This window comes from Colossoma macropomum, unplaced genomic scaffold (genome assembly GCF_904425465.1).
Source record: "Colossoma macropomum unplaced genomic scaffold, Colossoma_macropomum, whole genome shotgun sequence".
NCBI classification, from domain to species: domain Eukaryota; kingdom Metazoa; phylum Chordata; class Actinopteri; order Characiformes; family Serrasalmidae; genus Colossoma; species Colossoma macropomum.
Window position 1 is genome coordinate 11,089,234 of NW_023494791.1, and position 26,846 is coordinate 11,116,079.

The window sequence follows — 26,846 nt, forward strand, 5'->3', positions numbered from 1 at the left end:
CTAGAGAAACTAACAGTCAGAATGGTTCACAGTGGTGGTGATAGGAACCAGACAACTGAAGAGTTTAATGCCTTTAAAAACTCTTTCACAGAGGGGTTATTGGACGAAATAGTTAGGAATATGCTGCCTGATGCCTGAGACATTATTTTACAAAAATTTTGAGGTAAGGTTTTGGCCTAAAACATAATTTATTTATTTATTTTTCTTTAATTTAAATCATTTATGGTGTAGAAACACATGGAAGGTGTTGTTAGGTAAAATAATACCCAAATAACACGTTTGTTTTTTAGATTTACCACTATTTTATCAATAACATCATTACATATAAAAACTCAGACACGTGTAGGTTCACTGGTCATTTTGGTTAATAAATAAAATGGCTATATTTGGCTTGTAGACGTTGCAGTCCCTGGTTCCTATCACCACTACTGTAAAGAAATCAGAGTTGGTAGATTTCTCTGCAATTAACCATTTCACACTGAACTTTACTTATATTTTAGTTATTGAATTATGCAGAAATTAAAAATTGGTCCTATTACAAAATTCCCATGTAAGAGCGTAAGAGATTAATCATTAGTATCAGTCAGCGTAATTTTATATGGTAACCAAAAGGAAAAAACAGACTTCACTTGTTTTAGACAGTGCTTTTACACCATGCATTACCAAATTATGTGATTACCAGTGGTCAGACAGGATTCAGTTTAAACAGGCAAATAATGTGAACTTGTGAGCAAATTTACAATATATTGTGTATTATACTTTGTAGAAAGACTTCAAAAAGTATTGTGTTCACAATATAAATTGCATCAAAGTTAAACGATACATTTCCTTTCCAAGACATTATCAGTGCCTTATTTTTAGGGTTTTTGCCAGTGCTGTGAACCCTTAATATTGGCCAGTTTCAACCGAACAATAAGTCAGTGGGGCTGTAATTATGAGGAATGTTAAATATAGATAGTAATAATATATTTGTCCTGCTGTCTGCTGCTGCTACTGACTAAATTGTGTGCAGTGGCATTAATTCTGCTGTTTTCTTCTTCCTCAGGCACTCTGGAGGTGCTGAAGGCCATGCAGGAGCTAGATGTTCTCCCTGATGTTGACACTTATTCCAACTACGTACTGCCCACCTTCCCCTCAGTGGACACTGCCCGGGCTGCTCTCAAGGTAATAGCCCTGTCTATGAGTATGTGCGTGAGATAGGGAGCAAAAGAATATCTTCTCACCTGTGGCCATATCTGCTGCAGGGTGCTGGCTGTTCAGTGGACACTACTGGATTTGTCTCAGCGGAGGTGCGAAATGAGGCGGCGAGGGGAAATCTTTCAGGGTTGCTTTCTTTGAGTGAGTATGAGTATTGCAGACTTAGACTCTCTGCATCATATCTCTATCTCTGTCTCTCTCTTTCTGTCTTTCTGTCTCTCTCTCACTCCCTCACATACATATATATTTAGATACAGTCACACAAATATCTTCAAGATGCCAGTCCACCTGGACCCTGTGCGCACAAAGCATAGACACACCCGCAGTAGCACCCAGCCTACATTTGCGCCTGGAGGTTAATTTCCCTCATAAGTGTGACACAGACACGCACACTTTTCTGCCAATCCCCCGTGCGCTCATCAGGGCTTTTAAGTGATTAGTGAGTGATTGCCAGAAAAGAGGGAATAAAGTGCCTTATCTGGCAGAGGTGAAAGAGGACGAATGCTGCTAAATTATGGATGGTCTCCACCCTCATCGCAGCTTTGCCCCTTCCCTGCATCTCTCCCTCCATCTGTTATCCTCTCTGCCTGTTTGTGTCGCACTGAGAGGTGTCTCATCCACTCCCGTTTTAGAATGAGAGGATATGCAGGCCGCTCAGATGTAAGGTGATGTGACAACACAGACTGTACACACCCTCTGGTTGTCCCCAGATCGGGGATGTTCTGTGTTAGAGCTATCTCTGTGTGAAAAACACTGATATTCTGGATGCCTTTTATCTGAGATTTGGGCAACTTACAGAGTTTTATGGGTCTCATTTTTAGTGTCTGTAACAGACAACGTTCTGTACGCCGTTCTGTGGAAATGTCTTAGACACCAAATTGTTTAAAACCATTCATCTCAGCACTAACTATGTTTTTCCTGTTAAAACACTATATAGCACTAGAATAAACAAAAAAAATTAATGCAATAGCAATGAACAAGAATTTCTGTTTTTAAAGGAAGTAGTTGGCGTGAGCTTGTTAGCCAAACAAAGATTTGGTTCCAGATTCCTCCTTGAATCACTGAGCCACTGTATGAATTTGTTGAATTCCATCACCAGCACTCCTGAGTTAACTTAATGGAGCATTGATTAGCCAAACCAGGTGTTGGGTAATAACTACAATCAGTGCTGTGCTTGGAAAAGCTTAACCGAAACACATTGACATGCATAAAATCACTACTTATTGTCTTAATATTATTTGTATTTATTCTAATTTTAGTGGTTTTCAGAGCATATATATGCATGCTGACCAGATACATAGCTTTCCTAAATGTATTAATTTTTTATAATTTTGGATGCGTAAGATTTTCACTATACATATAACTTTTTTTTATTTTCATACATTCCGTAAGTCAGAACGGACACGATGTACCCACGAAACAGCAGTGCCGCATTTTAATCAATATTTTTTTTTCGTTTAAACCTCTGTTTAATGATGCAGTTTGTAAATGTGTTTTAATTATTATACCAATCAAATGATCAGGTAAGCTTATGTTGTGTTTTATCATGATAATGATATCATATATTGCCCACCCCTAGTCAGTAATAGAATATGGGTTATGCACTAGATTGGAAACCTCTCTAAAGATCCTGACTTATTGATTTATTTTGTGTCTATCTCTACAGTGTCTTCATCCTCCTTCCCTAACATTGACATTGGTGCTTTCAGAGCAAGCCTGATCGCTGGGTTCAAGGGGTAAGTGTACGTGTGTATGCGAGCATGTGTGAGTGTGTCTTTTTTCCTTCAGGCAGACATTCATTCACCCTTTATTTACTTCATGCATATGGATACGTCATCCTGGGGCAATAGCCCAAGTGCAATGTGCAGAGAAGCTCCTAAATCTCTCACACATACATTAATCCTTTGTGTTTCATAATCTAACCCCTCACCCCTGTCTTTCTGGATAGGTCATTAGCATATGTTTGAGTCATTGCACCTAGCTGTATGATGTATTATGATCATATGCATTTATGCTTATCAGCAGGACGAGATAAAGGAGCCATAAGTTCAGCTTCTCCTTCTGCTGTACTGAGCAGTGGCTGGTGCTGGTGCTGCCCTGCATGCAGAACATTTAGAAATGAGGGGAGGATGGTGCGGGGCGGTTGTCGTTGGCGACAGTTGTCAGGCCGTTAATTGGGGTTGTCATGAGGGTAGAGGGGGATGTAGGGGCCTGTCTCCGTGGCGACCTGCTCCTGTCATAGTCAAGGTCAGGGGATAATTTAATCATTAAAAGACACTGGAGTCTTCTCCCCACCTTCTTGCTTGTGTGCTGATCAACAGAGACAAGAGGGGCAACATAAGTACCAGTACCAGTATCGATACAGTGGCGATACTGATTTGATATTTGTATCGGTACAGCAGTACTCACTACATATATACAACATAAATAACCTAATATCTTCATATTCTAGCGTAAGTTTTGGTTTTTGTTCACTTACACCCACTTTACAGCTAAAAACCACAGACATTGCCCTTAGGAATTGAACTTGGCTTTACTTTTTTGAGAGGTTCAGATTGTAGTTTACAAATGCTTTTTATAATTAAAAATGTCAAATATGTATTGGAAGCTATTTGTACTGACCTAATAAAAGTGCCGTTTTTCTTTTTTTTATAAGCAAAACATAGTCCAAAATCACTTAAAAATGCAGTTTTTTATAATCTGACTTTTGCTTATCATTGGTTTAGATCTGTGTTTGACCTACAGTGTATTTATTTGTGTGTTTGTTTGTGCGTGTGTGTAAATGCATGTATGCATGCAGTAGAGTGTCTCTGTGATTGTGCCTTTATTGTTGAACATCTCTGATCCTCTGCTGCCCCCTGCAGGTCGAATGATGTGGAGAGCATGACCAAGGTAAGCATCTGCTCTTTAATGTCATCATTCCCAGTACTGCTCATGGTGACCCCAAGCTCTGCATATTTCACTCACATTAACATACCTCATTCATCTCTTCAACCTGTTATCAAGTATTTCATGAGCTGAGTTACACGTGATAGCGCTGTAAAAATACAAACATTTGTAATGTGTGGTTTTCCAACAGTGGGACCAGCACTGTACTGTAAAGCATGCAATTATTGATGTACTTAGTGTTCTGAATTTTTTATTTTTTTTGTTTCAGATCACAGAGCTTCTCTATAATGACAGCCGGTTCAGTCAGGCAGGCACAGACAGTGCAGGTATGCTTTTATTGGATCTCTCATTCTTTAACTGGTATGGATGTTTCAGGCTTTTTGGATTAGTGCCTTCTTTCTTGTGTTCACTACTACAGGCCTGTTAAGATTGTGGCTTTATTACGCCATTTTGTTCCATCATAGAAAAAAATTGTTTGTGGCACAGAGAAGTTTAAAAGATGGTGGCACAAATGGAGATAAACTCAAGACCCACAAAAGTACAGTACCGTGCACAGTATGCAAAACCAGAGGAAGCGTTTCACAGCAGCATGACTCAAAAAAAGGAATGCATCTATGTTTTCACTTGTAATGGGAAGGTGCTTTGCCTAACTGGCCTAAACGGCTAATGTCATCTTAGTAAATATAATATTAGGCTACAAAAAAATGATAATAGTGCCTGGGACGATGTTGATATATTTTAGGATGATTATGGGATGATGTGTGCATTGACTATCTGTAGAATATGCAGTAATAAATTAATATCGTACCTTTATGAACAGAGAGTGAAAGAAAAAGAACAAGTATGACTGATAGTTTTAAAAAGAAGTCAAGTCTTAGAATATTTCCGTAAAATACTTATAACAAGTATATAACTGTGCATGCCTTTGTTGCTTTTGCTTGGAAGCACATTACCTTCCACCACTGGCAAAGAAAACATGCTGGGATCAATTCTGAAGCAGCAGAGTGGTCATTAAATGGCAGCTTTCCCTCCATGCTGGTGTTCTGACAAACTGAACCACTCAAACCACTACCTGAGGCAGTTCACACTGAGTGATTTGTCAAAATAAGCTAACGTCCCTTTAAAAACTCAAACAAACAAGCTCATCGTGTTACATGACTAACGTTAATGCTGCAGTATTTTAAGCCGCATCAGTTTCTGTAAAGAAAGTGTTAAGCAGCTATTTCAAAAACTATTGAATATTCAGCAGTTAGGAGTTACTGATGGAGATTAATGCATTTGCACACATACAAGTGGGTGCAAGGCAGAGAAAGAGAGGAGGAAAGCACTTGTCTGTATATCCAGGCTCACTGATGGAGTCTGTCCTGACAGCCTCTCTTTGCGTTAAGTGTGTGTGGTTGATGCAAGCTGAACCATCGCTGTGTGTTTGTGTATTTTGTGAGACTGTGTGTGGAGCTGTCTGGCTGCTGACTCTGCACTGAGTAAAGTGTGTGTGTGGGTGTGTGGGTCTTGCTGCGTCTGGGCCGGCCTCAGAGCTGGTGCACGAGCAGGTGGGAGAGATGGAGACGGTCTCTCTGTCTCTTCTCATCGCCCTGTGCCACACAAGTGTGTGTGTGAGGCTGTCAGTTGCCTGACACACATTAAACCACACTTCACTCAGGACTGCAGCAAAGCTGCCTCTGTCAGCAACACACACACAAGCCTTTGCCCCTTTTGTTCAGTATTCTTTTTAGTATTTCATAGTTTTTTCTGTTGGTAAGCTTGAATGATTGTATGTGTTGGAAAGTGTTGGGATTTGTCTGCATGGGTGAAATGAGCAAGAGCCGTTGTTCCTCTTCTGCTTAACCCAGACAACGTGGCCTACTTTCTCTATAACCTGTTTGACGGAATGACCGAGACAGACGTGCAGGCTAAAGAGGAGAAGCTGAGACAGTACCTCAATCAGCTTGGGCAAAAGGTATGTACATACACTAGGGCTGCGCAATACGAACAAAATATTACTATTGCTGTTGTGGTGCTGTTTGTTGCAGTTGCACTGCACTTTGCAACATATTACAAACACATTGGGGAAGTGATGTGACATGCTTAAAGGTTGCCCTGCATTATTTTTACCTGCGTCAGTTTAAAGTAATGAAGTTTGGGGCTGATCCAGGCTTGTTTTAATGGATTAGGTATTGGGTAAAGTAAGCCAGACCCACAGCCTAAAGCAGTAGGGCACTACTGAGTTTTAAATGTACTTATATCGGAAGAATAGTGGTCAAAAACAACTACCAAAAAAATATGACGTTGACTTCTATTTTGCCATGTAACACCTTGCATGTACCTCTCAGCCATGAATGAATGAGACAAAAGCCTTATCTCAAAGCTATTGTGAAACAATGTCTTTGACATTAGGCAACATAATTCGTAACCATTTTATGTAATAACTTTCTGTGAGGGAGTTTGTGGAGACAAACCCTTCCTTTCACCTCCACTGTAAGCTGTTCTGACCCTGTAAGATTCTGTACAATGGTGCGTTTCACATCAAACCACGCTCAATGACTTTCCATCTTAATGATGTATTTATTTAGATCAGGGGTCAGCAACCCAAATGTTAAGAAGAGCCATTTTGTCCTTTCAACAAATATCAAACCACCTTGGGAGCCACAACATCTATCAAGCCATCTTGGCTGTAAATATGTCTCAGTATGTGCTAATGTACTAGTATAGGCTAAAAATATATAATATAAACGCAAATGCAGACTTATTTTGCTCTGCTTTAAGCTTTAGCTCAGCTGTAGCTGCTTTTCTCACATCTCCGGCAGGAAACTTTTCTGCAAAAGTAAAATGGCTTCTTGTAAAATGTCTCTTAACGTTTGACATTTTACGAGACTGAAGCCAGCTTATTATTCACCTGCTTCTTGTTCAGATTTGAATTTCCCCGTTCCACCTTAAATGGTGCAGCGGATACATTTTGACACCTCAGGCACCATTTAAGGTGGAACAGGGAAATTCGAACGAGAAACTGACCTCAGCCTCGTGACTTTTTAGTGTTTTGACAGTTTCTCGTTGCAGATTAAACGAATCAGGAAACAGCCGAAGTGCATAATAAATGCAAATAAGTCCGTTCGTCTACTGATGTTCGTGTTAAATCTTTCTTTTTTAGCTACTAGCTAGGCGAGATTGTTCTCTGTGTTGCTGTGGCCAACAGTCTGCGCGCCAACCTTCAGGGTTAAAGGGTAAAACAGCAGTTATAAGCTACGTTACTTCCAGCGTTTAAGACCGTTTATTGCTAAAACTGTGTTGAACGATCAGCAGCTTTATTTTACTGCAAAGGAGGATTATTTTATTTTTACCTAAAAAATCTAATTCTGCTGTGGAGCCACAACAGTGAAGCAGAAGAGCCGCATGCTGCCGACCCCTGATCTAGAGTTTTGCAAAATTGCTGGCCTCACTTGTTTATTTCAGCTTCATGTGATGTCATTAGTAAAGGTTAATATTATTGGTACACACACTGAGATTGCTGGGGAGTGCAGTTTGCCCATGTAATCATGTGCCGTCTCCGTTTTTAACTTGTTGAACTTGGTGGAGAAAAGGGGTTTTAATTTAACTACATTATGTCTTTGCAGAACATCACCATTCCTGTAAACATCTACAGAGGAATCAGGAACATTCTGGACTCCTACCACGTGCCTGAGCTTATTAAGGTTCTGCTTGGTTGTGTCTGTACTGAATGAACTGAACCATATCAAATCTGAAGGTCATGTCAAGGTCAAGGTCATGGGCATGTGATACACTCTTCATGTTGATATCATTTCTCTTCCTGCAGGACGTTCTTGCTCTTGTGGATGACAAAGAAAGCATCAGGGCCTCGGATGCTCCCACCCCTAGAGTAAGTGAGCTTGAGTGTCAAAGGTTTCGGAGATGCCTGTTACTGTGTACATATACAGTTGTAATGCAAAATTTTGAGCACCCCTGGTCAGATTACATATTTTGTTGTTTTCACTTAGAAAATAAAAAAAAACGTAATTTGACCAGTTAGAAAGTGAAGACAGAATAAATGGGAGAGTCTAAATGACGCTCTGCTTCTCAGGGTTTCGAGGACAGAGTGCTGAGTCTGGAGAAGAAGCTGGAGGAGTTGAAGTCCCAGGGAAAGCCGACTGGAGCTATTTTCAAACAGCTGATCAGTGCCCTCTGTGCTGAGGAGGTGGGCTCTCGCTCTCTCACAATCATCTTGTCTGTTTTTTCTTTCTGTACTGTTAGATTCAGGAATGTTTTGATATATATGTATTAAATGTAAACTGCAACCATGACATGTCACTTCAGAACCTGTCTCGCGCTCTGGAGGTGAAAGCCCAGCATGAGGAGGAGATGACTCCCAGTTGCTATGCTTTGCTCATCAACCTTTGCTGTCGTCATGACAATCCTGAGGAGGCACTGAACCTGAAGAGAGAGTTGTAAGTTTAAAAGCTTGTGAGGCAGCCTCATTTTGGATGTGCATGGCTGTGTACCAGAAGAATGCGGTTTGTTTGTCAAAGATTGAGAAAGCAACTTTATTGTAATTGTTATGATAGCAGGATGACTTAATACATAAGTTCTAGTTGGATGACTTAATTCATAAGGTCTAGTTGTAAAAACCATGATTCACCATGATTCTTATTTTTTATCAGTATTCTTTTTCTTCTTCTTATTATTATAATAATAAGAATATTATTATTTTTGTTTATTTTTTTTAAATAAATAGAAAACTAAATATTATTAAATAGACCATCAGAAACAGGCCAACAATGAAGCACAAGAATATCACAAGGAAAACAAAAGGCTAGGGGAGAATGGACGACATGGCAGTAATGAAAGGAACATTCAACAAAGGTGGACCATATTAATAAAAAACAAATAACACAGAAGAATTATTGACCACAAGATTAATTAACCACAAAAAGATCGTGGGTGGATGCAAAAAAAGACAATACAGGAAAAGTACCGACCAAAATCGGACGTCAATGTGCAACAAAACTATGAATTTTCTGGATTTTGGAAAAGTATATAAAGCCTTATGTTTAGTGACCAGTGGAAGCTATTCTGTTGTATTGTGGCCTGTTCGGTTCAGTTCATGTATGTTTCTAGAATTGTCTCAGAATCAACTAATTTTGTTAGAGCATTTAGTTGAACTCTTACATACAGACTTTTTCCATTTCTGGCTGTTGATTTACTTTTGAAACATTCATGTTGCCCAAATCATATCGCACATGCATGTCCTGACAGCCCTAGGCAAATTCATTTCTCCAAGAACCATTAAAGGACAGTGAATTTTCTGATACAGCCTGGAAACAATTGGTCCTTGGAAGGTCTTTAGCAGCACTGAGATAGCCAGCAGTGTTGGTGGTGGATTTTAGAGAGCAGTTTTGAAGGATTTTTTTTATACCCACATGCAGCATCAAGTGCAACAGATACCTGCAGGTTGTTAGCGGCCATTGCGGATTCTGCACAGTGCCATTGTACTGATCTTTGTAGAACACCCACTCCTTAGTTAGAGTAGCAACTGCGCTGAAGCTTTTCCATTTGTAAACTATCCTGTAATTTGTGAAGTGCCTGCTTGTGTACTGATGGAGGCTTATTACAGAAATCCTTCTGTAACCCTTCTGAGCTTCAGCAGCTCTAAAATCTTTCATGATCAGGACACACTGCGTCTGAACATAATTCTGTCATCAAAAGCAGGTAATAAAAATAATTAGTGGTGTTTATATACAGCAGGGCAGGTCAAACCCACAGCTGAACTTACTGGAACAGTCAACTTCAATTAGCCTCTATTCAGGAGACTTTTTCCATCGATGTTGAGCATTTATTTATTTATTTATTTATTTTAAACAAAGAATTGTTTATTTATTAGCATGACTATGGAGATCAGATTACATGTAAAGAAACATTGGTGGAGGAATCTAAAGACTTCTGAATGGTTAACAAAATTTTTCTCAGTGCTCTGTTTGTATTGTTATCTCTCTGTGTAGGGCTCGTAAGGACTCTGAGGTCGCCCTGGATGCCAACAAGTACATGAGCTTGGTCAAAGTGCTGTCCAAACATGGCAAGCTTGAAGGTTAGTCCACTAACAGAAAAGTATTCCAGGATTTAAAGAGTCAGGGTTCTCTTTAGGAAGGAGTAAGGCTGGCTTTATACGGTAAAACTTTGAGTTGCCTGCACCACAATTTCTGTGTTACTTGATAGTTACAGAAAGCAATTCAAAAACAAAGTTGCATGCAACACATTCACTTACTCCTCTAGATAGCCATATTAGCAGCTCATGTTTTTTGATAAGCTGTAATTAGGTGTAATAAGGTGTGATTTAAATATTCACAGTATTTCTCAGATAACTGACAAAATGAAAAACTACTAGCCTTGCATAGTCAGTTAGATAGATCTCCTTTGTCTTATTTTGCTCTCTATCGAGCTGGCACCATTTGTAGTCAGTGCTTTGAAAAGGTGTGGTTCAACGAGATCACATGAATTTGATTGGCAGCAATTCAGGAAACTTGTTCCACATAGTTGAGACGCCTGTGACTGTTGCAGCTGGGTTTCAAGTGAGTTTCAGGACACTTAATATTATGCAATTTAGATTCATATAGGTTTCAAGCAACTAAAGTTGCATGCAAGTTTCACTGTGTAGAGCCAGCCTAAGATGGTTTAAGGATGTAATATTGGCCGGCCTTTTGTTTCATGCTTTCAGTGGGGTAGGTTAATGAAATAACAGTGAACAAATGAGATAAAGTCATAATGTGCACTTCGTTCTGATTTCTGAAAGGCAAAGTATTGCAGAGAATTTTTGTTGAAGGTAATTTTAAAGGACTGCCAGTTGCTTAATTAGTTTGGCAAAATTCTAAATCAAACGTGCAGGCGTATGTGCGTATAAGTACAAGATTGCGTGAAGCCCTAGACATCCATCTCTCTGGACGGCCACATTAATCAGCCATTATCTGAATTCCACGGTGGATTTCTCCACGCTCTTGTAAGACACAATTACAATAAGAGTGTTTCCTCTTTGCTTTTGTGCACACAGTGATGGCGAAAATATATACTCACGCTCCTTTTTTACCATGTGTGTCACTCTCGGCCCCCCTCCCGGCGGATTCCTCCTGTCACCGAGCAGGGGAAAATTACAGGACCTGCGCCACTTTAACGGAATTACCGAAATCCGTCCTGATACTAATGGCATATCATGTCGGGGAAAGTGCTTGAGCGTTTCTCACACACACACACATACATTTGCATGTGAATTCAGGCGAGGGTGTGTAATGAGGGGAAGTGCGTGCACGCGGGCGCGTGTGCGTATGTGTCCGTCAGCTTGAGCGAGCGGCCATTAGCCCACCAGTGCGCGCCAGCAGCTTGTCTCCCGCATTAACACACCTCAGTGCTCTGCCACTGCCCACATCGCTACGGCAACAGGCCCTGCTTAAAGATCATGACTTGTGGCACCAGCGCGCACTGGCTGCCCCAGCTTTTAACAGCTCTGTTTTGCTGACTTTTTTCCACCCCCTACTCCCCACTTTCACCACTCAGGTCCACATGTTTTGGAGGGGAATCATAAGCAGCTTTTTGGGCCCTGGACTGAGCAGAGGGGAGTAATGACGTGTGTGATATTTGTTTACTCCTGTGTATGCGTGATATCTGCTGGTGGGCTGGGACCATGAGCAGCCAGCGATCCATTCAGCCCCATTTAGCAGCATTGGCCGACTGGCCATGATTACGTGCAGGAGAAGCCTGGGCTGTCTCTTTTTCCAGATCTTTCTAGCCTTCAGTTGCAGCAGTCAAGTGTGAAACAGCTGCTCCTGATATACAGGACAGTACATAGCAGGGTCTGTGTGACCTCATTTGTAGTGCATATTTCTTGACCTCCTCATATATGGGCTCTCTTAACTTGTGCATTAGTTTCATAGTAGTTACGAGTATTAAGTCTCAGGATTAATAACTAAATAGTAAGCCTGCAGTTTAATCAAGATGTTGAGTCATTACTGTCGAATGTTATTTACATGTAATTACGCTTACATGATTAATTGCATAAGTTAATGAATTACAGTTCACGTTCTACGTCAACAGTTTCGAGTCTACCGCTTATTTGTTTCAATCCCAACAGATGACAAAGGTGGCAAAAATGTGAAGTGTGTTTCAGCAAAACAAGACTTTATCTAGAACAGTAACCTCTAACCAAATTTGAAGTTTAAAACGTTCGTACTACAAATGTGGCATCCATTTCAAGTTCACTGTTTTCGTGTAAATATTTCTCCGCTTCTTCCGATGAGCTACGTGTGAAAAAATAATGAACAGTTACACCCTGCATTAAGTTTTTGTCAGTGATGGCACTGATTTAAGGGTTAACCCTTAGCTTTCCTCTCTCTCACACATGCAACTTGGACGTTAGTTTGTAGTATTTACTGAATCCTTGATAACAGCCACTGTATTTTGTGACTGATTTAAATTGCAGTATTTTTCTACAAATTAAGCTACAGGGGTCTCATTTCTAAAACTTTAATACGCGTAGATACGATCTCAAAATGAACGTATGTGGAAGTTCATATTTAAGTAGTGATTAAGTGTGACTTTGACATGAAAATGTGCGTAGATGAAGTTTTCAACCTGGTGTGGAAATGTCAGACCGATTGTGCCACAGGAACAACAGGACGCAGTTTGTGAAAATAGGTGGATTCATAAAAATCTTATCTGTCTTAGAAACTTATCTTAAGAATGCATTTACAATATAATTCAGGTACGTTTTATAAATGAAGCTCCAGGACTGTTTTACACCCAAGAAAACCAACATATCCACTTTAAAGCTTGTACACTAAACATACGGGGCCAGTCTGCCAGTTAGTTGTGGTTGTGTTGTACACAGCACATGGGTGTTTGGTTGCTTCTGAACTCTTCTGCAGCCAGGTTAAATTTCCCCATTTAAAACTAAAGACAGTGTTGTTTGTAATGTAGGCTATACTTAATGGCAGCTCTTGCAATTCAAAAATTGCGCTCTTTGAATTTTTTTTTCTTCTATTAAAGCGATTAATGTTTCAGCCCTGCCTTAAGATTAGTGACTGAGTAGTAGGCCTACAGTTTTACCTCCTTGAACCCTGTGGGACATGTATGAAGGCTCACACTTCATGTTCTCATTCTCAGAACTACCTCACTTGCATATTTTGTTTCATAGTTATTACTAATTCATAGCATTTACTGAAGATGTCCAAAGATAACTAAATAATAAGCAAGAGGTTTAAGGGATTAAATGTCTTGAGGTGCTACTTTGAAGCCCAGCTGGATTGCGGTCAATTTTGTAGTTACTCTTTACTCACTTAGTTAAGCCATGGGTGTGCTTTGGCACAAACAGCTCAAACACACAATATAATAAATTGTCTCAAAACTGGAGGACCATCCTGTAGGATCGCTGGGCCTCTGTGCTGCAATGTACCTCTTGTCTCAAGCTAGTGGGAATGCCACGTGATTCACTACTTACACTACAGTGATGACCTGTTGGAGAATGAAAAGGTTGTTAGTTCTTATCCCTGATGGGTATCACTGCCGCCGTGCCCTCCGGCGAGCCACTTAACCTCAATCGCTCGAGTTCATATCCAGCTGTTAACCCACGCCATGCCACTTTCTTTAAACAAGAGCTCCAAATCAAACTGATAGCTTGTCCCATGCTGTACCGACTGCTGGGATCCTGATACAACACACCCCTCTCCTGCAGATCTCTGATGGCAGAAATGCTGGTGTTGAGTGAGCGGAGTGTAATCTTACTAAAGCAGCCTCTCGAACACTCAGCATGACCCCTGTGTTAAACCCGTCTACTGCCTTTGGTCCCCCCACCTTTTGCCCTGTCAATTTTCCTCAGCCCAGAGAGCTGGGATGGATTTGCATAACAACAGGACAAAAATTAGAGGGAAGTGAAGTGACAGGCCGGAATTTGGACGACAAAGTAGGCTTGTGTGTGCGGCACTGCTAAATACTGCCAGCACTGGAGTTGGGGTGGGTGATGTATCATAATGTTATTTTTTGGTATTTCAAGACATTTTATTAAAATACCTGTCAAAAACTATTGATACAATGACTTTTATTCGGCGGTGCACATGCAGCTTTTCACATGCACTAAGTTAAACGGGGATAATTATGCTGTCCTTGTAATTAATATGCAGTAGTGCTTTAAGTACTGATATCAAGAGTATGCTCAATAGCTAAGTTTCCATCAACCTTCTGCAGAAGTTGAGTGATAAAATTAAAATGCGTTAAAATTGTTTTGCTACCCAGCAGCATGTTCCCATGAAACTGACTTTTACTGATAAAAATGCCTGAGAAGAACATTTTCTTTATTTCGTTCTTCTTCTTCTTCTTCTTCTTATTATTATTATTATTAATATTAATATTATTATTATATTCTTTTTTTCATCTGGACTTTTACATGTGAGATCAAGTTTGTCTTTCATGTAGATGGGTTTGAGATCCTTTCATTAAGAAAGACTGTAGCCTTTTCTGGACATCTCTCTCTGTAAGAGTTAAAAAGTGGCAATATTTCTTTCAAAAATGCTCGTCCCCACTTCAGTCCAGCTCTTCCTCTCTTGCTGAGTTTGTCGTAAGAGGAATGGGAAGGAACATGAAAAATGGTCCCATGACACTTAATGAATGCATTATTTTTCCTAAAAATGCATGTTTTTGCAACATTTTAGATATCGGGAAACAATTTACTGAAAAACTGAATTTTTTTTCAACAATTATAAAGTATTACAGACTATATCCATTTCCATAGTGTACATCGACAAATGTTTTGAAGCATTAAATCATTTTCTCAAAATCCTTTGAATACATAACTAGTGTGACAATTTTTCGCATTATCATATGTTGAACCCTAGCACTAGAGCCAGTTAGAGACGTTTCATGCTGTCTTAGTTACTACGTTCATACTATTCCGAGCTTCCACCACTCTCAGTAAACGTGACTTTCCGAACAGCTTCTGGGGGGCACAATTTGGCAACCTCTGTGATCCATAACTGAAAGAAAATGCTTGTGTAAAACTGCCATGTCACGCTTGTATAGGACTGGACAGCTCATCTGTTTATTCCTCCGTTCCTGCACATTAGCTGTCGCGTGTATGTAATAAAACAGTCACCTGCAGTCTTGTACAGCGTGTATTTCCTAGGTCAACATTATATTGGGTTGTGTGAGGTGAAAACTTTCAAGGGTGGGAATTTAACAGATATTTGAAAGCGGGTGCTCTGACAGACTTACTTGCACATAAACACAGCTCTAGAGAGGCACTTCTGAACAGGAACCTGAAAGTAGCTGAAGGAGTTTCTGTGCATGTTTGTTTGAGGACGTTTGTATTTCTCTCACCAGTTTGGCTTCAGATGATTAGTATCGCCGGTGCAAACAGGCCCTATCGGTATCAGCCCATTAGCGAGCCTCTAAACAGTGCGTAAACACATCTTAATTATCTGGCTTGGTGACAAAGCAGCTGTTGAGTTTGGTTGGAGGGGGTGTTGGGGTGCTGGAGAACGACGGACCCCCGGCCCCTGCCAGATGGGAGCATTGCCCAGTAAAAAGCTTCCATTACGGCGGGCGATCGGCGGCACGCCTGCGACCGCGGCCCACCAGGTTCACGGCGGGCACTCGCCGCACACCTATAATTTACCGGGATGCTTTCGCAGGGAGCTGCGAAAAAAAAAGCAGCCCGCCATTGTGGGGGCCTGGTAATTGTAGTCTCGTTTAGAAATGCAAGTAGCAATTAGCGGCGAATTGGCATTATACGCCAGCATTTGCATTCCCGCTGGGTGTAAAATGTTGTTTTAATAGCGGTTTGTTTTCCCCACATGAAATTATCTAAGGGGCCTTTTATCACCTCCTCCCCTCTCACGCTGGCTTCAGCATGCATCAGCAGCGGCAGCAGGCCCATCAGGGGACAGCCCTGCTACTAGCCTTAGATTTAATCCCACTGAGTGAGGAACAGGCAGACGAGAGCATGACAGCATATTGGAGCAGGTTCTTGTGTCCTAAGGGGCCTTCCTTCAGGCTTCCTTCCCTATTAACCTGGAGGCGAAGGTTGTATATGAGCTGCCACACCATACCAGAACTGAGGCATGGTTAAAGGAGAATTCCACCAGTTTTTCAAGAGTTCTGCAAAATTGAATCATTGAGATGTGAAGGCAATTGTTCCAAGTGGTTTGATGTAAAGTAATCTGAGAAACTTATTGACAGTGATTGGGAGGCAATTTGGCAATCTCTGTGATCAATTACTGCTAGAAAACGATGCATATCATTAGCTATCATAAAACTTTTTTTGCTTTTTTGTTTTTATTGTTTCATACCATTGAAAACACCAGCTACCCTTGACATTGTGTAAACACTGAATAACGAATAAATCAACTCAAAATTTAAAGCAGACCTTACATTTTTTTAAAGTTCTATATAGACGGTGAGTTTTTTTCCTTCTATACAGTTACAAGGTTTGCTTTAAGAGAACAGTTGTTTAGAGGCACTTTAAAAATGGCCAAGAATGTCACAGCTGATCACAGATCTCTGTCTCTCTCCTGTTCAGAGGCAGTGGACATTCTGAAGGAGATGAAGGAGAAAGATGTGCCGGTGAAGGACACCACGGTCACACTGTTATTCCACACGCTCAACTCTGCCGCTTTAAAGGGAGACAGCACCACCATCCGGCGCCTGCAGGACACAATCTTCACCCTGGGCCTGGTCAGTCCCTCCAGCAATCTCTGCTCACCGCTGGTCACTGCATACCTGGAGAGGTGAGTGGAAATGAACCCCTACTCTTTCCTCAGAACCTGACGCACCTGAGACACCTTTAGATAAATTCCTGCATTTGCAAAACACCAAATGGACAGTTGTGTTTGTCCTCACATGTGTGCTTACAGGGACATGGATGGCCATCATTGCCTTCTGGCTAAAACGCTCTATGCAAATTGAACCAGAGGGAAAGAAAACAGGCGCCGTTTCTCCGAGCTTGGCCCCTCAGCCCCGCCCCTCAGCCTCCATTGAGGTCTATTTGCGAGAGCCGCTTTTAAGTAGATCAGCTCATTTGCATGTTAATTATGCACCCTGTGCTAATTGCTGGATTTGCTGGGGACATGCAGAGCAGCGCGTAAGTGCCTCCCCCCCCACCCGCACTTCTCCCTGCTGGGGGAATACAGGGGTGTACATGGTGTTTGAGTCAATGTGCCCCTTCCAAGACTGTTTGTTTTCCTGTCACTCGAGTGGCGCAAACACACCGGCGTGGCGCGCGCTTTAATTGCTGCCTCGCTCGCGATAAGCTTTCTAATTTAAGTCAGGTTCATTAGTGAGACGAAACGAGGGGGGAACGGGGCGCCTCTCCGCAGAGAGGCAGATAAGCTCACATACGCTCTCACGCGGTGACTGGCAGCCATCCTCGTCCACAACTTTGAGAGGAAAAACTAAGCAGGAAGAGAGACCGGTACCCTCGTACCAAAGTAACCTGGTACTCCTACTGCATTAAATATCAGCTGACTTCATAAAGCAAGTCTCAGTGTTAAATGAACTGCCCAATCTGTCTTTTGATTCCCTCTTTGTCCTTCCTCCTCGCGCTGTCACAGTCTTTTGTCCTCCCTCGCCCCCAAACTTTTCCACCCTTCGTAACTCCCCGCCCCTTTTTTCGTCTCCCTCTCATTTCCCATGTCCCGTCAACCCTCTCTCTGTCTCTCTCTCTCTCTCTCGCTCTAGTTCTCTCTCTCTCTCTCGCTCTTACTCTGTCATCCCTCTCTCTTCCCCGTCTTGGAAAGCTGTGTGGACGGGGGACAAAGCCGCGCGTGTCAGTATCTCGTCAGCGTGTCAGCTATAATGACTTAATGAACACTTCTCTATGGGATTAACTCTGACAGCCGTCAGCACGTCGCCACGACGACCACGGCCGCCGCTCCTGATCCGTCCTCCTCTCCCCACCCTCCTCCTAATGAGCTGAACAAAGGGAAGTGGCAGGAACTTTTCTTTTGTGGAAGGGGCTGGGAGGGACATATTAATGGTAACAACAAGAAGGGAGGAGAACAGGGCTGTCAAGGTTTTTTTTATAATTTATAGATATAATTTTAAAAATCACACATTTGCACACATTTGACAGAGACGTGTGTCTGAGGAGCCTTTGAGAATCTGCAAAGTAGTGGATAGGAAGCCTGAAAAGTGGGGATACAGGTTAGCATGACATCTTTGTCAAGTGGCTAGACAGCTGTGGCTGTGCCCTACGAGTATGAAACTCAAGCATAGATCGCAAATCCTGGTGTCACCCCTCTGTATTACACACACTCTCTCTTTCCATGTTTTTCTTCCCTCCTTTTTTTTATACACCCCACCCATTTAGTGGTCTCCTTCTTTGAGAATACGTAGAATGGATGATAACATGGATGCCAGTCTGCAGAACAAAAGAAGAGGTGGGCGAGAGAGAGAGATGGAGAGGAGGGGAGAAGGGATGAAACGTGCTTTCTTGTCTAATTCTTCAGGTTCTTTGCGCAAAGCACTCACTCATGCTTCTTTTTTTTATTCTCCTGCGACTTAATTGGCTGGAAAGTGCTTGACATGCAAAGTTGGTGACATTAACGGGTACATGTTGCAGTGAGGCTGAACGCCAGTGACAGCTAAATTGTATCCAGGGAAATTATGAAGCCTTCAACATGGTTAAGTCTTTTTTTTTTTTCTGCTTTTTTTTTGCGCCTTTTTCCTGGGGAGGCTTAGTCACTCGCATGGGGTGGTTAGTAGTGGGCTCTGAAGGGGGTGGGGGATAATTGCGGTTTGAGGGGCTTCATATCATATTGATGGTTCTGAATCTATCTCTTAAAAGTTGCTCTTTCCCTTTTAGTTTGAAACGGAAGGTTAGTTTAGGAGTGAAATGGACATTTGAGGGAGAAATCTGTGAGGTGTAGGTATTATTTTTGAGCTCTGTAACATCAATTTTTTTTCTTTTCCACAGCAAATAAACTTTTTTTTTTTTTCGATTAAAACTTTTGTTCACTTTTTTAATAACGCAGCTGTCTAAACAGGTTAATGTGTGTGTCTGTCTCTCTTTCTCGCTCTCACTGTCTCTTGAGTCCGTTGCTCGGTTAGCGCGCGCGTCTGTATTTGAATTGGCTCTTGACTCCCGCTTGATGAATAATATTGCCGCTCTTCATTTCAATTAAGCGCGATTGCCTGAGAGGTGTCGTCACGGGCCAGGCTCAATCACTGCTCTTCTTTTGTCCGTCCCCCAAAGAACTCCTCCTCTCCTCCCATTCAACCCAAACCAAGGTCACCCCTGTCCGAACCGCATTCCCCTGGCCCCCGCTGTATAATCTCAAGGGTCGCAAACGCCGCAGAAATTATACCTGTTAAAACCTCACTGGTTCACTTTCGCACCCCGGCTGCCCCCTCCCCACCGGCGCCCTATCTGCTTTGACCTCCGCGTGATTGGCACGGTAATTACCCAATCACTTGATGGCTGCCACTGCAGTCACAATAGAGCGATTGGAGTGGTGTTTTTCTCGTCTGCTCCCTCACTTTATTCCTCAGTCAGCCCTCTGTCAGACGAGCACTGAGCTCTTTGTTAGGCAGGGAGAGGGAGAGAGGGAAACAGAGCACGCCGAGTAGATCTAATTTTGTTGCCTTATTCTGTCAAACAGCCCAGTCGGGGGTGAGGGCGAGAGGTGAGCGACTGCCAGAGGAAGGTGGGGTCCGCAGAGTTGAGAGAGGCTACTGACCTTAAGGCCACGTCCTTACCGAGAGAATGTTTTCATGTGTTCTGTTCCTGAATAACAAATTGGCTCTGTTGGCCTCCCTGTAGGTACATTCTGATATGAGAGTTCTGAATTGTATCACTTTCGAGTGTTGAAAGTATCTCCAGTTTTTCTACTATAGAAATGAGTGGGTGGGCCTGCCAGAAATCCCTATCATCCATCCACTAATCCCATTAGCAGTTCTTTTTCTTAACAGAGAACACCTCAACAGCAAGAGTCAGAAGTCTATGTTGCTTTCACACTGTCTTCCAGTTCTTTTTCATACATATGACCCTGTTTACACCTGCTTGTGTTACACGTTTTGAGCATCAGTATGATAGCCTGAAAGGGATCACCACATAAGAGAATCTCAGTATCTTCAGAACTTCTAGAACACTGAACACATGCATCAATCATAAAACAATAGAGTCTGTAAACAGCAACCAGTGGGTGGTAAGTGAATAAATTGTAGTAACAAGCTGCATTTATTATATTTATTTATTTTTACAATTAGGTTTTTCCTTGTGCTCCTCTATCGTTTTATTTTTGCAACAGTGACTTTTTGCAACCTCCTGAATAAATAAATTTGGTGATAAATGTATTGTGAAAATTGGTAATGTTATATTTTGTCATGTCTCCCACCCCTAGATGTAAGTTCAGATTTAAAGTATGTTTAAACTCAGTCACTCAAACAACTTCAGGTGCCAGATGCCAGTCATACAAGGATAAATAGCTTTGTTCCTCCAAGCCACATAGACCCCTGAGGTCAGAAATGAATGAGATTTTTGAAAATCACCGCTATCACACCCTGTGATACACAGTTTCCAAGCCCAGTACAGTTTGTCCTGTATTCATTTTTACACTGTCACTGGATCCTCTGAATTGCAAGGTCATTAAGGAGTTGACATATGAACATTGCTACATCCATTCTAATAGCAAGCCACCACTCCTGCACCATTAAATGTCACGTGTCTTCACAATTGAAGTGTACTATTACATTTCAACACCATCATATAATGACACCAGCTGCTTTTAATGTACTTTACGACTGCCAAAGCTACTTAGCTACTATCCTCGACAAAGCTTGCTGTTTTATTTAGGATATTTTTGTGTACTTGCCTGTCTTTTGATGTCAGTTCAGTGCTCAGCTGACCTGTCAATGACTGCAGTGACTAAAATGGCCATCTTTTTGTAAACATCAAAACGCCAAAGTTGGGCTCTTTCAGAAAGTAAACAAAGTAAAAAATTTTAGGCCTGTTTTTTAACTGCCGGTGGTTGGCAAGGAAGTGGTCGCTGGCAGCAGTATCCCATAAAGGATCATGAGTGCTACACTCATGAATGCTTGTAGCCTGTGAAGCTTGTTGCCAGCAATCTATGCAACACACTTTTTAAAGTTTTCTAAGAGAAGCAGTGGTCTTAATGCTTAAGAAACGTTAGTCTAGACTGAAGGATTAATGGCCGTGTGTTTGTGTGTGTGTGTGTGTGTGTGTGTTTGTGCGCATTTGTGATGTATCAGTGGGGACTTGACAGGAGCATTGGAAGCTACTATGGAGAGCCATAAACTGTACAAACAACTTCCACGAATCCACGACATCATCAGTGGCCTTGTGGAGAAAGGAGATACTGAGTTACTGCAGAAAGGTAAGACAAGAATATCAGATTGATATTTGGCCGTTATACTGAGTTCAAGTATTAAAGTTGGTTTTTAAGGGAAAAATTGAGACTGGTACACCGATACATGGGACTGTGTATCACGTAGTAGGAAATGTGAAGAGAAATAAGTCCTCATACATGCAAACGTGTCACCTTTTGGCAAAATTCACCGTTTTAAATGCTGAATGTACTGTTCACACGAATCGTGTCGATTTTAAGTTTTTAATTTCCAAAAAGTTTCTGCTGCCAAAAGATATTTTTTATTGCCCTGTCAGGCCTATGATAATGTTACTGAAACACGAAAAGAGAGCCACGTTTTCAGAGTGCTGAAGTTCTTTCGTCAGTATGTTTTGAACAGTGGGTAAAAAGTTTTTGTTAATTATCATTTGTGATGAAAACACTCAGCTTCCTGAGAGCTAAGCGACTGTCTAGCTTTTAACTGTAGTTTCACGTAGTGTAGTGGGTAACATCTCTGCCTCCCACGCTGTAGACTGGGGTTCGATCCCCTACATCCTATGCTATACCAATAAGAGTCCTTGGGCAGGACTCCTAACACTCCGTTCACCTACCTGTGTAATATGATCAAATTGTAAGTCGCTCTTATTTATAATTTATAATGGGTCTCATTGACTTTAATCCTGATTTGTAACAGAATATCACAAAACTACAATTTTTCAGCGCGTCTCTTATTTGTGTAGTTGTTGGTCATTTAAGTAAATAGTTCCACTGCAATTACCCCTGTATTTTTGTCTGAGAATACACCAGAAATCCATGTTAAAATCACTAAAAAGTTTGTCCTGCACATGATGCCACTGGGCACCGTGACAGCGAATTGGTTTCTGAACTTGTCACCTTTTTCACTACTCATGAGTTTTCATGTCCACTCTGATACATGGTCACATGAAGTGTGTGTGTGAGAGAAAGAAGCAGAGAGACATCGCAGGGCTGCTGTGGGTCAAGCTGAAGGACCTATACGATCATGTTTTTAATAGTCTGTGTCCTTGTAGGGGGCATGGAGAGGGCTTCATGTTTTTTGTTTGGTGCTGAGTGTGTTTGGAGAGTAAGGGTGTAAGACCTTTGGCTGGGGTGGAGGACCACTCTACTCATCAGCACCCGGAGCCCTCCCTCCGCATAACCTTATCCACTCTTGTCTAGACACACAACAGGCCCATAGTCACTCCCCAAACACACACACACAAAAGCATGAGTCCACTTTAAGTGACCCAGTCAGAGTGTGTGTAGTATGAATAGCAGGCTTTAGAAAGTCTAAGAGCAGATCAGTTCAGCCTTGTAGAGTTATCTCCCTGCTCTGTTCACTGTATTGAGATGCAATCACTGTCAGATTGAAGTGAAGTACAGCACAAGGCTTCCATTGTATGAGTGGGCAGTATGTATTGCATGCAAGTGAAGCAATTTGAAATGCCCCCCATCACCCTGGACATATGAACACACGTGAATACCCGCACGCTTCCTGCCCAGTATGTGAAGGCATGGTTTTTATTCAAGCTTGAAGGCTTCCCCCTCTCTGTCTCTCACTCACACATGTGCACACCTTCACTCACACTCCTTCACACACACACACCAGCACACCTAGCTGCAGCCTGATTGAGTGTGATTGCATTGAGTGCTGCGCTGCTGAGGCTGCTCTTTTGAAGAAGTTTGCACAGCCTGAGCCTGCCGACTTAGCGCCACAGAAAGAGAGCAGCGACAAAAACCACTGGAGAAAAGAGTTCCTACAATTGATGTACTCATAAGTGTGTATGTGTGTGTTTCCTCTCTCTGCTTGTTTCTCTGGGCAGCCATGGACTTCGTGAGCCAGGAGCGTGGCGAGATGACGATGCTGTACGACCTTTTCTTCGCTTTCATGCAGACAGGCCGCTACAGGGAAGCACGCAAAATCATTGAGGTGGGACTGCCGTTATTGTGTCCGAAGCACACAGCTATTTAAGACGCTTAATTACTGCCGCACAGATTTTAAATTACATTGGGCCCAAAGCTCAACTGACGCCATTCATACCACACAGAAAAGCAAGCAGGTGGAGAGGAGAACAGTGTATGTGGTTATAAAAGAGGCAACACGAACAGATGCACCTTACTGAATTTCAGTAAGAGGTGTTCATCTTTGTGTCTCAGGTGTTCACAAATGAGACTTGCTCACTCGCACAGCAATTCTTTGGCACCAGGGGGCCTTAAGCTACTATGTATTTGTGACAGTATGTAGTTATAGCAGTACTATAATTATTATAGTAGTAGTTGTTTTGTGGTTTGTGTTGACAGAAGAATTGCTAATAAACATTGACTAGGATTAAATAGGTGTGTATACAGTCATATGCAAAGGGACACGGGATGCTTTTTTATTTATTTATGTTTTTTTAAATAAACTTCTCCCTATATTTTAGTCGCCAACATAAGGTAAGATGTTAGATGACCATCCGTGGCCAGGATCTGGCAAAAGTGGCGGTTACTGCTCTCCTCCAATTGTGTTGAGCTTTTAGCTGTCCACTGTTGCTGCATTAGCAACAGTTCTAAAAGATGCAGTGGCGGGCTTTACATTTCTCGGAGGATGTGCTAGCCTTCACCCTCCGAGCACTCGTGGTATTGTGTGATCTGGGGAGAGCTATCCAGTGGAATTCAGTGTTACTACTTTGTGTAGAAAATTGGAAAAAATGACCAAAAAAAAATGTCTGACAAAAAACTTTATGTAATTAAGCTACATACACAGTCCACACAAAAAGTCTTACCCAGGCTTGTATCTATGGGCTGTTAGTAAGATGAGCACATTGCAAATGGATTTTTCTTGCATACTGTGCTTGTTCTTAATAGTCTGGTGGGATTGCTTCCGTCCACTCCCATGTCACGTCCTTCAGCTTCACAGAGCTCTTTCCAGTACACGACTGATTTTGAGATGCCTAATGTCTTTTGAGCACTTCTTTTATGAAGAGTTTTGAAGGATGTCTTTCTGCAGACAGAAAAGTCTCATGAGTCCTTCCGTTCGATGTGAAGCGGCCTAGACAAAGGCATTTAGATGTTCAATTAGCCAAGCATTCTAATTCAACACTACTAGTCTCTTTCAGTGGTGCCGTGCGGGACCTGGTCCACTTGCCAGTCAGGAAGCTGCTTCTGCTGATTCAACTACATGCATTGTCTTTTCAGTGTGCATTTTTTTTGAGGGGGGGTAGGCTTCTTATAAAGGTGGATTTTTAGATGCAAAGCACTTCATGGGCCGGCCTTTTAACTCAGTCACTTACACACTCATTCACTCACATTTAACAGATGAAGATTCTTCACAGAGGGCACTGTTAGCACTCAGATAGCTCTTGGTGCTTCTCATTATCAACACTGTGTGTCCTTGTTTGTATATACTGGTTAGGGCTGCACAATACATGATTTGTTTAGTATCATGATACTGACCATCACGATTCTAAGTGCTGCAGTGTGTAAATGAGCCAGTAGCTTAATGTTTTATTGTGTGCTATGAATATCCTGACCAGTCTCACTCACTCCAAAAGAGTTTCTGGTTCTATGCTTGTTTGAATGAATCAAGGCATTCCAGTGACCCAGCAAACTTAAATCTTTTTAGTCAAAAATGTTACAGGCCAATCTTCAACTAACTCACATTAAGGGATAACTAATAATTAGTAATAATAATTTTAATGTGTTGAGTTGCAGTGTGATACAATTCAAGCTGCAGTTAACATTTACTTCTGTAACAGGTTATGCTGTTGCTTTTTTGACTAATCAGCTGGTCTGGTTTTATTATTACACTACGGTGTGAGCCAAATGCTTTTTATTCCTTCTTAAAAAAAATAAAAATGTGACCAGAATTTTGATTTACGAGCATCCATGAGAGAATGGATTTTGACCCCAGTAGCCAACTACTTCATTATGCATGAATACAAATGTGCAGATTTTTTTTAACAGTCTGTGCAGCTGGCCTTAAATGCTACTTATCTTGCCAAACTAACCTGCGTAGCTGTCTAACGGTTTAATTTAAATTCATTTAGATAGCTACTGATTTTATTGTAAGACTTGTCTTGTGCCTTGTGTGACGTCTCACGTCAGTGAATGTGAATCTCAGTGGTTACAGAGTTTGTACAAACAGCGGTTAAATGGCCCTCCTATACAACGGGAAAAATCTCCTGAATGGAGTGTTTAATTTAACAGCACTGAGAAATTAAAACTAGGGGAAAATGCTTTTTGCTGTCAAGGTTGTAGCATCAGGGCTGCACATACACACATCCAGTGGAGGGTATTCTCACAATTTTAGGCGGTCAGATCAATTGGCTCAGTTTACCAGTGAGTACCGTCTCTCTAAAACAGATTTTCAGTAACGTTGACAGTTTTTAAATTCCCAAATTAGCCAGATTAGCAAGATTAACTATCCTTTAATTTCAGCAAGTCTTATTAACAGACACCACAATGTGTTGTCATAAAAAAAACTATTTCAATAAATGTGAAACTATCCAGATATTACAGTAAGAAACACCTGTCCAGCAAACAGACTTGCAGACCAAAGTTACAAGAACATACACTAAAAGACAGGAACACAGATGAAATGTAGGAAACTACAAGAAAAGAAGATAATAAATCCTGAATGACTGAAAATGATTCTAATGTTGTTCAGGTATTGTGAAGGTAAGAGCTTGGACAGATATAGGAATAATCTGATTGCGAAATTAAACATCGTCTCTGACTGACAGGAGGATAAAGGAAGAAGAGAGAATTTTAAGAAGTTCATGTTAAGATGGTGCTCAGATTTTTTTTCTGTGTGCACCTGTTCATTTCAGATTAGGAGCACCAGTGCTCTTTAGCCAGAAGCTAAATAGTGAATTTCGTTTGAATTGCTCAGCGTGGCATTAATTTTACCAACTTTTACTAACTGTACTTAACGTCACTGAAATATTCATCTCCCCATGGTTTTCTAATATGTAGCCCAGCGCTACCTTTAGTTGGCTGATATTAGCCATCTAGACTACATAGCTAAACCACTTCCGTCAGCAGGAGCACAAAACCTTTTAGGAATCTGGGGCCAGATTCAAGAAAGTGTCTTAAAGAAAATCTTATTAAATGTGTTTTTTTTTTGTCTTAACTTCGTTCTGAAGAAAAAAGGGACGCGAAAATTGTTTTTCTTCAAATAACTTTTCTCGTTTTTTCTTAACTCCTAGCTTAAGGATAATTCTAAGAACAAGTGTTATTCTAGAAAACATTGTTCTTAGGTATGTTCTTAAACTTACGTTGGACTTGCACTCATCTCAGGCTGAGTTGAGGTGATCATCTAAATTTATCAAACTCATTCGCTGCCTATTGCTGCTCCTCATCCTCGTCCCTCGCAACTACCGAATTTTCTCCCCTGTTGGCTGTTTTGTCCTCAGTCACCTCTACACTTTTAAAAAA

General features: G+C 41.5%; 1 protein-coding gene across 1 annotated transcript in view; it reads left to right on the forward strand.

Moving 5' to 3' along the window:
• Nucleotides 1–26,846, forward strand: part of lrpprc (leucine-rich pentatricopeptide repeat containing) — a 68,594-nt gene that overhangs the window by 14,232 nt on the left and 27,516 nt on the right. Inside the window, exons 12-25 of the mRNA XM_036573838.1 lie at nt 1,046–1,164; nt 1,245–1,338; nt 2,864–2,933; nt 4,062–4,089; nt 4,355–4,412; nt 5,937–6,043; nt 7,695–7,772; nt 7,895–7,957; nt 8,159–8,272; nt 8,392–8,522; nt 10,074–10,159; nt 16,628–16,835; nt 21,316–21,440; nt 23,252–23,358. Coding sequence (XP_036429731.1) covers nt 1,046–1,164; nt 1,245–1,338; nt 2,864–2,933; nt 4,062–4,089; nt 4,355–4,412; nt 5,937–6,043; nt 7,695–7,772; nt 7,895–7,957; nt 8,159–8,272; nt 8,392–8,522; nt 10,074–10,159; nt 16,628–16,835; nt 21,316–21,440; nt 23,252–23,358 — 1,388 coding nt within the window. The remainder of the gene's footprint in view (nt 1–1,045; nt 1,165–1,244; nt 1,339–2,863; nt 2,934–4,061; nt 4,090–4,354; nt 4,413–5,936; nt 6,044–7,694; nt 7,773–7,894; nt 7,958–8,158; nt 8,273–8,391; nt 8,523–10,073; nt 10,160–16,627; nt 16,836–21,315; nt 21,441–23,251; nt 23,359–26,846) is intronic.